This window comes from Canis lupus, chromosome X (assembly GCF_003254725.2).
Source record: "Canis lupus dingo isolate Sandy chromosome X, ASM325472v2, whole genome shotgun sequence".
In the NCBI taxonomy this organism is placed as follows: Eukaryota; Metazoa; Chordata; class Mammalia; order Carnivora; family Canidae; genus Canis; species Canis lupus.
The window spans coordinates 59,901,490-59,917,022 of record NC_064281.1 but is presented as its reverse complement, the minus strand read 5'-3'; the positions used below and the strand labels follow the sequence as shown (position 1 = coordinate 59,917,022).

At 35.1% G+C, this 15,533-nt stretch overlaps 1 protein-coding gene across 12 annotated transcripts in view; it reads left to right on the top strand.

The window, feature by feature from the left end:
• Window positions 1–15,533, top strand: part of ATRX (ATRX chromatin remodeler) — a 333,614-nt gene that overhangs the window by 206,162 nt on the left and 111,919 nt on the right. For all 12 annotated transcript variants that reach the window (XM_049107206.1, XM_049107207.1, XM_049107205.1 and 9 more), the window contains 2 exons: window positions 4,705–4,851; window positions 5,011–5,188. In XM_049107206.1, the coding sequence (XP_048963163.1) occupies window positions 4,705–4,851; window positions 5,011–5,188 (325 nt within the window). The remainder of the gene's footprint in view (window positions 1–4,704; window positions 4,852–5,010; window positions 5,189–15,533) is intronic.

The following is a 15,533-nucleotide window of genomic DNA, read 5'->3' as shown; positions in this document are numbered from 1 at the left end:
TTTTTACATCAGTGTTTACCAGGGATATTAGCCTGTGGTTTTCCTTTTTGGTGATGTCTTTGTTTTCAGAATCAGAGTAATGCTGGCCTCATAGAATGAATTTGGACGTTGTATTCCTCTTTTGTATTTTGGAATAGTTCAAGAAGAATAGATGTCAACTCTTTTTAAAATGTTTGGTAGAATTCACCTTATAAAATCATCTTTTCCTGGTCTTGTGTTTCTTATGGCTTTTTGACTTACTGATTCAATTTCTTTGCTGGTTATGGTTCTCATCAAATTTTCTATTTCTTCCTGTTTCAGTTTTGTCAATTTATATTTTTCTAGAAATTTATCCATTTCTTCTATTTTGTCCATTTTTTAGCATATTGTTTTTCATACTATTATAATTATTTGTATTTTTGTAACATCAGTTCTTATTTCTCTCTCATTTGTAATTTTAGTTACTTAAGTACTTTCTCTTTTTTTATTTCTCTGTCTAGGTAGAGGTTATCTGTTTTATTGCTTTTTATCGCAAGGAATCTGCTCCTTGTTTTGTTGATCTTTTCTGTTTTTTTTTTTTTTTTTGTCTTTCTGAATCATTTAGTTCTACTGTAATCTTAATTATCTTCTTCCTTCTGCTTGTTTTAGGTTTTGTTTGTTCTTTTTCTAGCTTCTTTAGGCATAAAGATTGGTTACTTATTTCGGATTTTTCTTGCTTAAGATAGGTAGTATTGCTATAAACTTCCCTTTTAGAACTGTTTTTGCTCTACCCCAGAAATTTTTGATTATTGTGGTTTCATTTACATTTGTTTCCATGTAGTTTTTTATTTCTTCTATTTCCTGATTGATCCATTAATTGTTTAGTATCATGTTACGTAATTTCCATGTATTTGTTATTTTCTAATTTTTTTTCTTGTGGTTGACTTTTAGTTAAATAACATTTTGGTCAGAAAAGATTTATGCTGTGACTTCTGTCTTCTTGAGTTTGTTGAGGCTTGTTTGTGGACTAATATTTCATATTCTGTAGAATGTCTCATGTGCACTTTAAAGAATGCGTGTTCTCCTGTTTTATGATGGAATGTTTTGCATATATTTATTAAATCCATCTGTTCCCATGTGTCATTCAAAGCCAATGGTTCCTTGTTGGTTTTCTGTTTAGATGATCTGTCCATTGATGTAAGTTGGGTGTTAATATCCCCAGTATTATTGTATTATCTTCAAAGAGTCCCTTTATTTTTGTTATTGATTGTTTTATGTATTTGAGTTCTTCCCTGTTGGATGCTTTTTAAAATTTCCCTTTTATTGTATACTGTCCTACTTTGTCCCTTGTTCCATCTTTGTTTTAAAGTCTATTTTGTCTCATATAGGTCTTGCTACTCTGGCTGTTTTTTGTTCATCCTTTTGAGTGGTTGATATTTCTCTATCCCCTCATTTTTAATCTTTAGGTTTGTTTAGGTCTCAGATGAGTTTGTTGTATGTAGCTTAGGGATGGGTCTTTTTTTTATCCATTCTGTCACCCTATGTCCTTTTTCGGAGCACTTAGACCAGTTACATTTAAAGTAATTACTGATAGTTATCATTTTATGTTGTTTCTGAAGATTTTCTTTGATCTTTTCTTGTCTTTTTCATGTTTTGCTGATTCTCTTTAGTGATATATTTCAATTTAGTTCTCTTCATTCTTTGCATGTTTATTCATGGGTTTTTGATATATGGTTACCATTAGAGTTGCATATAGCAGTCCATATTAAGTTGATTTTTGTTTAAGTTTGAACCCATTCTTTACTCCTTTCTTCCACATGTTTTCAGTGTACGGTATCATAGTTTACATCCTTTTATTTGTTTCTTTACTGATTTTTCACAGAAATATTCATTTTTAATCCTTTTGTTGTTTCTTCCTTTATCCTGCTACTTTTAGTCTCTCCTTTCAACTGAAAGAGTTCCCTTTAATATCTCTTACTTCTTCAGTTTTTCTTTGTAAGGGGAACTCTTTATTTTACCTTCTATTTTGAATGATAATCTTTCTGGATAGAGTATTCTTGGACACAGATTTTTCCCATTCAGCACTGTGAATATATGGTGCCACTTTATTTTTGCCTGCAGTTTCTGCTTTAAAAGCTGCTGGTGTCTTATGGGTTTTCCCTTGTATGTTACTTCTTTTATCTTCTTTAAAAAATTTTTTCGCTATATTTTGCCAGTTTAATTATAGGATGTCTTGGTGTGTGTGTGTCTGTTTCTGTTGATTTTATTGGGAGTTCTCTGTGCTTCTTGGATCTGGTTATCTGCTTCCTTCCCCAAATTACAATAGTTTTCAGTTATTTTTTCAAATTTTCTGTCTTCTTTTCTCTCTCATCTTCCTTTGGTAGTCCTATAAGAGAAACATTATTGTTTTGTTTTGTTTTGTTTTGTTTTTAAAGATTTTATCTATTTATTCATGAGAGACACAAAGAGAGAAGCAGAGATATAGAGGGAGAAGCAGGCTCCTTGCAGGAAGGAAGCCCAATGTGGGACTCTATCCTGGGACTTTGGGATCACACCCTGAGCCAAAGGTAGACACTCGAGACCGATGAGCCATCCAGGCATCTCACATTATTATGTTTGATGGAGTCACTCAATTCCATAAGTCTTTTCTTGTTTTGCATATTATTTTTTCTCTCTTTTGTTTAGCTTGATTACTTTCCATTACTCTGTTATCCGGGTCATTAATTTGTTTCTGTGCTTCTTCTAGCCTGCTTTTCATTTCATCTAACTTGTTTTTCATTTTGTTTATTGAGCCCTTTTTTGTAAAAAAAGATTTTACTTATACTTGAGGGGAGGATAAAGGGAGAGGAGAAGAAGGCCCCACCCCCTACTGAGCAGGCAGCCCAAAACAAGGTTTAACCCCAGGTCCCTGGGATCATGACCTGAGCCCAGGGCAGATACACTTGACTGACTGATCCACCAGGGAGCCCATCATTTTGTTTATTGAGCTTTTTATCTCTGATATGTTATTTATTATCTCTCTGTTAAGGATCTCACTCTTGTATTCCTCTCTTTTCACATGTCCAGTGGGTATCCTTATGATTATTCCCTTAAATTATATATCAAGCATATTAGTTATATCTATTTCACTTAGATCTGTGGCCATGGCCTTGATGTGTTCTTTTATTTGGATAGATTTCTCTGTCTTCTCATTTTGTTTATGTCTTGATGTGTGTTTCTTTGTGTTGGAAATTTGAGCTCTGTTTCCTGTTCTTTAGGGTAATGGCCTTATGAAGTAAAGGTCTTGTAGTACTGTGTCATATAGTGTCCCCTGTTTCCTAGGGTCTGATGCTTGTGGGAGTGTCTACAGTGTTTGCTGTGTGTACCTTGTTGTTTTGTCCTGGCCACTTTATCCCTTACAGCAGCTTTCTGCAAAGGTTCTCTTTGCCTGTTGTTGGCATTTTTTGGTTCCTCACCTGAATGTGGTATATTTTAAGTAGATGTGCTCAGGTCTGCTTGTGAAATGAAAGGTGTTGCAACTGCTACTGAACTGAGATCCTGAAAACCCATTGGGGAGACATGGTGTGAGCAGGGATTTGGGTGGGCCTTCTTGGGTAGAGGGCTTTCTGTCCTGGGACTAAGGGAAGCATAACCCTCAGGAATGCTTTTGCTGGAATGCTGGCAGTTAAGGCTTAGTCTAACCAAGTTAGTTAATGAGTGTTGATGCTCTTCCACTTCCCACAGGTGGCTTTGTGCTTATGCTGAAGGGAGGAGATGGGGAAATGATGTTGACCAGTTTCTTCATTCCTGGAGGGGTCTCTTTGTGAATGCTGTTTCCCTGGGATGTGGTCTGAGATGAGCTAATATCTGCCCCTCTGTGTGCCTCAGGCACTCTTCATTTCGCTATTTTCACTGTTTCATTTGTATGTCCATGCACTGCTTGTCTTCTTTCCAAGAGCAGCACAGTGTCCTCTAGGCTATATCCCAGCCATGCCCTCTGATGTCAGGTCCCACTGTTTGCACAAACTCACCAAATTTGGCCCCCTCACTTTCTAAGCCAGTTGCTTTGGGGATTCATTTTCCCTGTATCCTCCCCTGTGTGGTAATCTGTCTCTCCTTCTCCACGACCACATCTTTCCTCCTCACCCTGGTGGCTATGATCCATTTCTGTCCCAGACCACATCTCCATACTTTCTACCTTCTTTGATGTGGCCTCTTCTCTACCTTTAGTTGTGGAGTTTGTTCTGCCAGTCTTGAGGTCAATTTCTGGGGTGTTTATATTGATTTTATAGTTATTTTACTGTATTTGTGGGATGGAGTGAGCCTACGGTCCTCGTACTTTACCTCCATTTTCCCGAGTTATCAATTCAGAATACTTTAAAATGGAAAAATACTGCATGACACCATTCTCTTCTAAATGGTCAATAGCAGTTTCTGAAAGTTTGTGGGAAGGGGCATTGTGCAAACCCGGGACTTAGTTGAAGTTTTGGTATGGTTATTTTTTTATTTCATTATTATTATTGATCATAGGATCATGGAGCTTTGGAGTTGGAAGAACCTTATACATCATGTAATCAAACTCCATCTTTTTATATATTATATTTCTTTCCTCATACTTTGCCTGGTTAGGAACTTGTGACCTTTGGTTGGTTGCTTTATTGTTTGAAGGTAAAAGAAAACAAAACTAGTAAATCGTAAGATTGTTTTATTTTAACTTTTCTCGAGATATTTTAGTTGAATGTGGTAACTTAATTTGTTTTCTTGTAGGTGGTAAGTTTTCTTCATACAGTTCTTTTGTGTGACAAATTGGATTTCAGCACAGCTTTAGTGGTTTGTCCTCTTAATACTGCTTTGAATTGGATGAATGAATTTGAGAAGTGGCAGGAAGGATTAAAAGATGATGAGAAGCTTGAGGTATTATATTTTAAATATTTTCTTTTATTAAAATAACTGCATGAAATTCATACAATAAACAAAAAGATTAATTACCAGTTATGCATATTTCCATGGTAATGTGCAGTATTCCTACATTCCTAATAGTTACCTTTAAAAATCTTTATTTTCCCACAAAAGGTCTCTGAATTAGCAACTGTGAAACGTCCTCAGGAGAGAAGCTACATGCTGCAGAGGTGGCAAGAAGATGGTGGTGTTATGATCATAGGCTATGAGATGTACAGAAACCTTGCTCAAGGAAGGAATGTGAAGAGTAGGAAACTTAAGGAAATCTTTAACAAAGCTTTGGTTGATCCAGGTAATATATTAACAGACACTGAGATAAATTAGCAAGTTGAATAGAAAATACGCTGATGTTCTGTTTAACAAGCAACATACTAAGTGTCTGGTTTTTGTTTCATTTGTCCTGGTTTTTTCCTTCTTTCTGTTTCTTCTATAATTTTATTATGGTAAAAGCTCTCTTAATGTTGCCAGTTTTTCAGAATTCAGTTGCTGAGTCTGCAAGTGTTTGAGGTTTTTAGGGGAGATCTTGTAAACAACACAAAATGCATCAGGTGCCTAAGTCACAATTGCAGTTTCTTCCAATTGTCTGAATATTAGATGGAAACAAGACATCTCTCCTACTCTTAAAACAATTAAGTTTCTTTCCCAAGTTTATGTAATTAGAATTGCTGCATGGTTTTTCCCTTTGTTTTAAAGCATCATTACTAGAGAAGGTTGATATTTGTAATACTGTCTATCCTTATGACAGTAGTCCTCATGATGCAGGATCCAAATATTTAATTTTTACTTGGCACTTCAGCAAGTTGTATTATTTGCAAAACTAATTTTAAATTATTTGTATCTTTTTTCTTTTTATTTAAACTTTATCATTTAAGTATTTTATGAAACATTTATTGAGGCTTTAGATGTGTGTTAAAGTCTGATTTTCACTGTCAAAATAACAATATTCTTTAGAATCCATCAGTTTGCCTCTTTTTTTAATTAAATTTTCTTTATTTTCAGGTTTATTCAGGTATAATGAACAAAGGTGTAAGATACTTTAAGTGTGCAATGTGATGATTTTGATATGGGCAATACATTTTGGAAGTGTTACTGAGAGTTAGATGGAAAAGGAAAGAAGTCTCAGTTACTTTCACTGCCTACATTAAAGAATTACAGGAGAGCAAAATGAAAGAAAAGCAGTTTTATTAAAGTACTCCAGGGAGAGGTGGGCTACTCAAGAGAGACAGAAGCCCAGAAACTCCTGGGTATGGGCTTATATCAGTTTTTGGGGGTTGGGTTCTAGGATCATAACATTTGAGTGACAGACCTGGATTATATAATAATTAGCCAGCTATCCATGTCTATTCCCAAGCTATATTTGAAATGCCATAATGGGGTAGAAAACCACAACATTATTTCTATTCTAGAGACATAGGTCAAATAACGGTAAGTGGCTGCTTTCTGCACAAGTGCAATAAGCACAACAAACTTAACTCTTCCTCTTTTGGGATGTTGTAACCACATACCAACTGCTAGATAGGTGGAATGAGGTAGTCCCTGGGTGGTCTGTGGTTAGGGTTCTCCATCAGGACATCTAAGATCCATTCTCTTTTTGTTTAGGCCTGGCTTCCAGTCTAAAGAAGGATTCACCCCTTTGAGTAACATCCATGACGACCTCACATATTGTCTCCTCCCATTTTTTTTTTTTTTTGATGAGAGCATTTAAGTTTTGCTTTTCTAGCAAATTTTAATTACACAGTACTGTGTTATCAGCTATACTTACCACTTTATAAATTAGATTCTCAGACTTTATTCATCTTATAACTGAATATTTATACCGTTTTGCCTCTTTTTTAAGGTAATGATGTAATTAACATGTACCAAAGTAACTTTGCCATTGTAAATCTAAGGCTCAGTAAGTTTATCTTTTTTCCGTGATTAAAGTATTTGTCTGAAAGTTCTTTGGTTATTTTATCATCAGAGAACTTTAAGCTAGTGAATATTGCAACAGATTTTTAAGAAATTGCTTTGGAGTAGTTAAAACAACAGTTTAAGATGCTTAACATTGTGATTTGTTTATGAGGAAGTAAATTTTTAATACCTTAAATCTTGTGACATGAATAAGACTTGTTATTTCCATGTAAATTAGTAACATCTTAAAAATATTTTACTTTGGAATAATTTTTTACAGAAAATTTGAAATGATAGTAAAAATGCTCCCATATTCCATGCACCCAGATTCCACACTGTTTACATGTTACATTGCCATGGTAGATTTGCCGAAACTAAGAAATTGATACATTGGTGGCATATATTAACTAAACTCCAAACTATATTTGAATTTCACCATTTTTTATGTCCACATTCTGTTTCAAGATCTGATCTAGGGTATACCACAGTGCATTTAATTGTCATGTTTCAACAGTCTTGTTTAGTCTATGGCAACTTTTCAGTCTTTAGTTTTCATTATCTTCTCAGTCCTTTAGAAAGTTCACCCTAGTGTGTGTTGTTTTCCTTATAATTAGATTCTGGGGTTATAGGTTTTTGAAAAAATTTACCAGAGGTGAAATACCTTTCTCATCACATCGTATCAAGGGTACATTAGATCTACATGACATTACTGGCTCTACTATTTTCACTTGTCTCTACTCTGTTCTTTGGAAGTCAGTCACTAAGTCTAGCTTACCCAGGGTGGGAGAAGGCAGGAATTAATTAAGCTCTGTCTCCCTTAGTGAGCATTATTTGTACATAAAATTTGGAGTTTTCTGTAAGAAAGATTTGTCCTTTCCTACTTAGTTATATAATGAGTCATTGATGTGTATCAGCATAAACTAATCATATATTATTAGTTTATATGTTAAGATTATAAACTAATGCCTTGTTATTTTGTTGTTCAAAATGTTCCAAATTGGCCATTTAGGAGCTCTTTGAGGTTTGTAGATTGGTTCCTGTATTCCTTTGATACTTCATACTTGTTGTTGTTGTTGTTTTAAGCCCTTCATTATTTTCTGGTACTTTAAGGTACTCCAGGCTTATGTTGTATTATCTCTGTCCCCTGCTCCAGAATTCACCATTTCAGTAATGTGCCATGGTTCCTTTTATTGAAAAATGGTATTTACAAACCAAGATCTGAGTATTTGGGGGTGTTTCTTGCTACTGGAGTATCATTGCTTCTAGGTTCTCTCAGCAGACAGAACTAGGTGGTATATGTACAAATCTACATCTATACACAAATCTATCCCTTTGTGTGTGTGTGTGTATAGAGATAAACTTGATAATGGTGTCTTTGACTCCAATCCATTATCACAGTGTTCATTTTCATCTCTGTTAATCTGTTACTTACCTTTTCAACTATGAGAATCCTGGCTCCAGCTATCTGCCATCCATTTATTTATTTGTTCAGAGTCATTATACATGTAAAGCAATTTCAGAATTGTTAACTTGTACCTCTATGAAAAGCAAGTTTACCAACTATAGTACAGTGTTTATGTGATTGTTTTTGTCTATAGCTTTATAATTTATGGTTAAAATATTTTCTAAGTCACTTAGATCAGTTCCTTTGTTTTCTTATTTGTATACATTAAAGTTTATTCTTTGTAATGTAGACCTTATTGGGTTTTGACAAATGAATAATCTGTTGATAGCCTCATTACTATACTTGCCCTTTTGTTTAATTCATAGCACCATTACTTTAAGCCATGCTAAGCATTTATTCATCATGAGTATTAATCTACATTAATCTACATTATCTACATTATATACATTATCCCACATTTTAATGACTAGAGTTTACTGCAGTAAAAACACACATAACATAAAATCCATTTAACCATTTTAAATTTTGCAATTCAATGACATTTAGTATATTCACAATGTTATATAACTATCACAACTATTTTCTTGAACTCATTTTCAAGAACAACTCTTTTCTTGAACAGCATTTTTCATCACTTCAAAGAGAAATTCAGTATCCATTAGCAGTTACTTCCAAATGCCCTGTCCTCCAGAAACTATCAGTGTACTTTTTGTCTCAGTGGACTTGCCTTTTCTGGACATCTCGTAAAAATATTTCCAGACATTTTGTATAAGTGAAATCATACAATATCTGACTTTTTTACTTACCATAAGGCTTTCAAGCTTTATTTGTATTGTAGCATGTTACCAGTACTTCAATCCTTTAAACACACACACAATGTTAATTCAAGATACTGTTTAATTTAAACAATAAAATAGATCTATGTAATTATGTAAAATAATGACAAATTTTCATGGTTTATTGAACTATCTTTCAGTCAGGCTTAATTTTTGAGCAGAACTTTTTTCCAAGCCTCTTGCTAAGACCCTTTTCTTTTTTTTTTTGTTTTGTTTTGTTTTGTTTTGGTTTGTTTTTTTTTGTTTTTTTTTATTTTTTTATTTTTTTTTTATTGGTGTTCAATTTACTAACATACAGAATAACACCCAGTGCCCGTCACCCATTCACTCCCACCCCCCGCCCTCCTCCCCTTCTACCACCCCTAGTTCTTTTCCCAGAGTTAGCAGTCTTTACGTTCTGTCTCCCTTTCTGATATTTCCCACACATTTCTTCTCCCTTCCCTTATTTTCCCTTTCACTATTATTTATATTCCCCAAATGAATGAGAACATATAATGTTTGTCCTTCTCCGACTGACTTACTTCACTCAGCATAATACCCTCCAGTTCCATCCACGTTGAAGCAAATGGTGGGTATTTGTCATTTCTAATAGCTGAGTAATATTCCATTGTATACATAAACCACATCTTCTTTATCCATTCATCTTTCGATGGACACCGAGGCTCCTTCCACAGTTTGGCTATCGTGGCCATTGCTGCTATAAACATCGGGGTGCAGGTGTCCCGGCGTTTCATTGCATTTGTATCTTTGGGGTAAATCCCCAACAGTGCAATTGCTGAGTCGTAGGGCAGGTATATTTTTAACTGTTTGAGGAACCTCCACACAGTTTTCCAGAGTGGCTGCACCAGTTCACATTCCCACCAACAGTGTAAGAGGGTTCCCTTTTCTCTGCATCCTCTCCAACATTTGTTGTTTCCTGCCTTGTTAATTTTCCCCATTCTCACTGGTGTGAGGTGGTATCTCATTGTAGTTTTGATTTGTATTTCCCTGATGGCAAGTGATGCAGAGCATTTTCTCATATGCATGTTGGCCATGTCTATGTCTTCCTCTGTGAGATTTCTGTTCATGTCTTTTGCCCATTTCATGATTGGATTGTTTGTTTCTTTGGTGTTGAGTTTAATAAGTTCTTTATAGATCTTGGAAACTAGCCCTTTATCTGATATGTCATTTGCAAATATCTTCTCCCATTCTGTAGGTTGTCTTTTAGTTTTGTTGACTGTATCCTTTGCTGTGCAAAAGCTTCTTATCTTGATGAAGTCCCAATAGTTCATTTTTGCTTTTGTTTCTTTTGCCTTCATGGATGTATCTTGCAAGAAGTTACTGTGGCCGAGTTCAAAAAGGGTGTTGCCTGTGTTCTTCTCTAGGATTTTGATGGAATCTTGTCTCACATTTAGATCTTTCATCCATTTTGAGTTTATCTTTGTGTATGGTGAAAGAGAGTGGTCTAGTTTCATTCTTCTGCATGTGGATATCCAATTTTCCCAGCACCATTTATTGAAGAGACTGTCTTTCTTCCAATGGATAGTCTTTCCTCCTTTATCGAATATTAGTTGCCCATAAAGTTCAGGGTCCACTTCTGGATTCTCTATTCTGTTCCACTGATCTATGTGTCTGTTTTTGTGCCAGTACCACACTGTCTTGATGACCACAGCTTTGTAGTACAACCTGAAATCTGGCATTGTGATGCCCCCAGATACAGTTTTCTTTTTTAAAATTCCCCTGGCTATTCGGGGTCTTTTCTGATTCCACACAAATCTTAAAATAATTTGTTCTAACTCTCTGAAGAAAGTCCATGGTATTTTGATAGGCATTGCATTAAACGTGTATATTGCCCTGGGTAACATTGACATTTTCACAATATTAATTCTGCCAATCCATGAGCATGGAATATTTTTCCATCTCTTTGTGTCTTCCTCAATTTCTTTCAGAAGTGTTCTATAGTTTTGAGGGTATAGATCCTTTACATCTTTGGTGAGGTTTATTCCTAGGTATCTTATGCTTTTGGGTGCAATTGTAAATGGGATTGACTCCTTAATTTCTCTTTCTTCAGTCTCATTGTTAGTGCTCTCCAGAGCCTCATGACTGCATTCTCCCTGTACTTTGTCTAGAATGATTTTTACTATGGCTATTTTCAAATCCTACCACCTCATTAGAATGAGGTTTTCCAGAAGATATATTTCTAAGCTTATTATTAAAACTTATTTCTTTTAAACATTAAAGATTTTAAAACTTTTTAATGTTATAATGTTATATACATCCCTATCTTAGTAAACAATATGAATAACATCTTTTAGCATTTTTTGTTGACTCAGGGTTATTCATGAGTATATTTACTTTTATTGTTTCTTCTTACTTTTATTCTCTCAGATATCCTTACTAAGGGTAGGGCCTCCTTTCCTTTCATTGCCACACTAATAAATAGTTCTTTTTAAGTTAAATTATAAAAGCAATACATATTCTTGAGCAAAATACAAACAGAAGGAAAAGGTGTATATTAAAAAGTAAAAGTTCCCAGCCTCCTGTCTCACTGTTGTTTCATGTATATCCTTCCAGAAATTTTTTGTGTTTATGCAAGCAAGCATGTATTTTTTTGAGATACACTTGACATATAGCATTATAGTAGTTTCAGGTATAGAACATAATGATTCAATATATGTATATATTACAGAATGTAATAAGTCTAGTTACCATCCAGTCACTGCATAATTTTAATTTTTTTCTTGTGATGAGAACTTTTAAGATTTGCTCTCTCAGGAACTTTTGAGTATATACTACAGTATTGGTTTTTTTAAAAAAAGATTATTTATTTATTTATTCATGAGAACACAGAGAGAGAGAGAGGCAGAGACACAGAGGGAGAAGCAGGCTCCATGCAGGGAGAGCCAGACGTGGGACTCGTTCCTGGGTCTCCAGGATCACACCCTGGGCTGAAGGCGGCGCTAAACCACTGAGTTACCCGGGCTGCCCTATACTACAGTATTGTTAATTATGATTATCATGCTGTATATTACATCCCCAGGACTTATTTATCTTGTAACTGGAAGTTTGTAACTTGACCATCTTTACCCATTTCACTCATCCCTATCACCTGCTTCTGGCAACCACCAATTTATTCTCTGTATCAATGAGTTTATTTTGTTTTGTTTTTAGATTCCAAAAAAGTGAGATCATACAGTTTTTGCCTTTTTTTGTCTGATTTATTTCACTTGATGTAATGCCTTAAAGATACATTCATGTTGTCACAAGTGGTAGGACTTCCTTTTTTATGGCTGAATAATATACTATTTTATACACACACACACACACACACACACACACATCTATCTATCTATCTCCCACATTTTCTTTATCCATTCATCTGTCAGTGGACACTTAGGTTGTTTCTATGTCTTGGCTATTGTAAATAATGCTGCAGTAAGTATGATAGCACAGATACTTCTTTGAGATAATGATTTTGTTTCCTTGGCTATATACCCAGAAATATAACTGCTGGTTCATATGGTAGTTCTACTTTTCAATTTTTGAGGAACCTGCATAGTGCCTGCACCAGTTTATATTCTTAGAATAATGCACTAGAGTTCCCTTCTCTCCAGATCCTCACCAACACTTGTTATTTCTTGTCCTTTGAGAATAGCCATTCTAACAGATGTGAGGCGATATCTCATTGTGGTTTTGATTTGTATTTTCCTGATGATTAGTGATGTTGAGGTCTTTTTCATGTACCTGTTGCCCTTTTATAAGTTTTCTTTTGAAGAATCTCTAATCAAATCCTCTGCCCATTTTTAAATCAGATTGTGTGGATTTTTTTTTCAAACATGTATTTTATATTGCAGTGTTTAGAGGCCCAAGACTACTTTCAGGTTCAGTAATTTACTAGGACTCATAGAACTCAGAAAAGCTGTTATACTCATGGTTATGGGTTATTATAATGAAAGAATACAAATTAAAATCAGCAACAGGAAAAGGCCTTATAAGACAGGGTCCAGGAGAGTACTAAGGCTGATCTGGCAATGGAATTCTGCAGACAGCAGTTACTTCTCCCAGCAATGATACATAACAGTGAGTACACAGTTTTGCTAACCAAGTACACTTATACAAGCCTTGTTTAGAGTTTGGGCTTGGTCATGTACACATGTTTGACCACCCATGTGAGTGATCTTGATCCCTCCAAAGGTCAGGAAGATGCCACATGGCCCAAAGACCCCCCCTCACCTCATTAGGCTATCTGGTGTGTATCCCAAGCCATCCAGGTAAACAAAGACCATTTTCTCAGACAGGACATTCCAAGTTTACAGGATACTTCCCAGGTGCTGAAGGCAAAGGCCTAACCTTTCTTTGGGCAGGATTAATCCTTTGCTACATCTATCTATACACAGATAAAATTACCGTTTGAGGTGGTTGTTTAAATACAAGTAGTATCATAATATAGATTCTGCAACTTGCTTCTTTTTATTTAATAATGTATTTGGCATATCTTTCCAGGTTAGTACATAGAAATCTATATCATTAATTTTAGTTCTGTAACATTCCATTATAGTTTTATTAATGCCTTTTGAATAGCTTTTGGGTTTTTTTTCAATTTTCCACCAAAACAAACAATGCTTCAGGGAATATTTTATGTATCTTTGGGTGTGTGTGGAAGTATACCTTTAGGATAAATTCCCAGAAATTGAACTGTGAGTCAAAGGGTACATACATTTTACATTTTAATAGATACTGTAAAGTTGTCTTCCAAAATGTCAGATAGTAATTTAGTCTCTCACAAAGATTGTATGAGAGTACTTGTTTTACCATGTCCTCATGAACACTGAATATGGTGGTGAAAATCATTTAAGTCATGTGTAAAAGGCAATTTTTTTCTTTGGAAGAATTTTAGGATTCAAAAAAACCAACATGTAGTCTTTTAATACAAAGTTAGGTATAGATTTTAGTTTTTAAGTAAAGTAAGTAATTTAAAAATGTCAATATTTGTGTAGCTCCATGTGAAAACTGATTAATAATTATATATATTTTTTGATTAACAATTATATTATTTGATCAATCATACTGAAGCATTTACTTTTGAAATGATGTAGAAGATAAATTTTCCCTAATGCCTAACAGATGGAGAGTAATTTGACAAAATAAGTATTTAAGTAGTATGTATGTTAGCCAGCAAGCAAATTGTGTATAAATGATACTTTAGAAAACAATAATACATTATTTTAATAAAGCATATGTATTTCTTTGAAAGAGTTACTCTCAGCTGTAAGATCTTTTATAGCTTAGAAAGTGTTCTTCCCACCCACTCCTCCCACCCCATAGCCATGTAACAATTAATTTAGCTATCTTTTATCAGGTAAATTTTCTGCTCTGCAAATATTGTTAGTTATTTGGAATGAATTAAATGGAAGATACTCCAGAGTCTATTGTGATTTATTTTTTAAAATATTTTATTATTTATTAGAAAGAGAGAGATTGAGAGAGAGAGAGCACGAGTTGGGGCAGAGTGGGGGACAAAGGGAGAGGAAAAAGCAGACTCCCCACTGAACAGGGAGCCCGATGTATGGCTCCTCTATCCAAGGACCCTTAGATCATGACCTGAACCAAAGGCAGACACTTAACCAACTGAGCCACCCAGGTGCCCCTCTGTTTTGATTTATGTAGTATTTCTTAAAGTGTAACTTTTGAAATTTGTCTTTTCATGTATATATAAATTGCTAGTAGTCTTAGGCATTTGTGTTCACTTGATACACTAGTGCTAAAATATATCTTTAGATACTGTTTTCCAATTAAAAAAGATTTTATTTTTTCAAATACCTTAAATCTGTTGGGAGAATCTTCTCACTTTTTTTAAATTATTTTTGTTTATTTTTGTATTCTTAAAGAATCTTAAGTACCGGGATCCCTGGGTGGCGCAGCGGTTTAGCGCCTGCCTTTGGCCCAGGGCGCGATCCTGGAGACCCGGGATTGAGTCCCACGTCAGGCTCCCGGTGCATGGAGCCTGCTTCTCCCTCTGCCTATGTCTCTGCCTCTCTCTCTCACTGTGTGCCTATCATAAATAAAAAAAAGAAAAAGAAAAAAAAAAAAGAATCTTAAGTACCATCTATACTAGTACTTTAATACTCTACTCTTGGGATGTAATTAATACTAGTTAATGCCACATTACAAAATACAACAAATACAGCAGCAGTTAAAATGTGACAATTCTTGGGACACCTGAGTGGCTCAGTTGGTTAAGCATCTGCTTTTGGCTCAGGTCATGATCTCAGGGTCCTGGGGTTGAGCCCCATTTCAGGCTCCTTACTCAGTGGGGAGTCTGCTTCCCCATCTCCTTATACACTTCAGCCTTGCTTGTGCGCTCTCTCTCTCTGGGCTCCTCTCAAATAAAATCTTTTAAAAAAAAGAATTTATTTATTTATTCATGAAGGACAGAGAGAGAGAGAGGCAGAGACACAGGCAGAGGGAGAAGCAGGCCTCATACAGGGAGCCCGACGTGGGACTCGATCCCCGACTCCAGGATCATG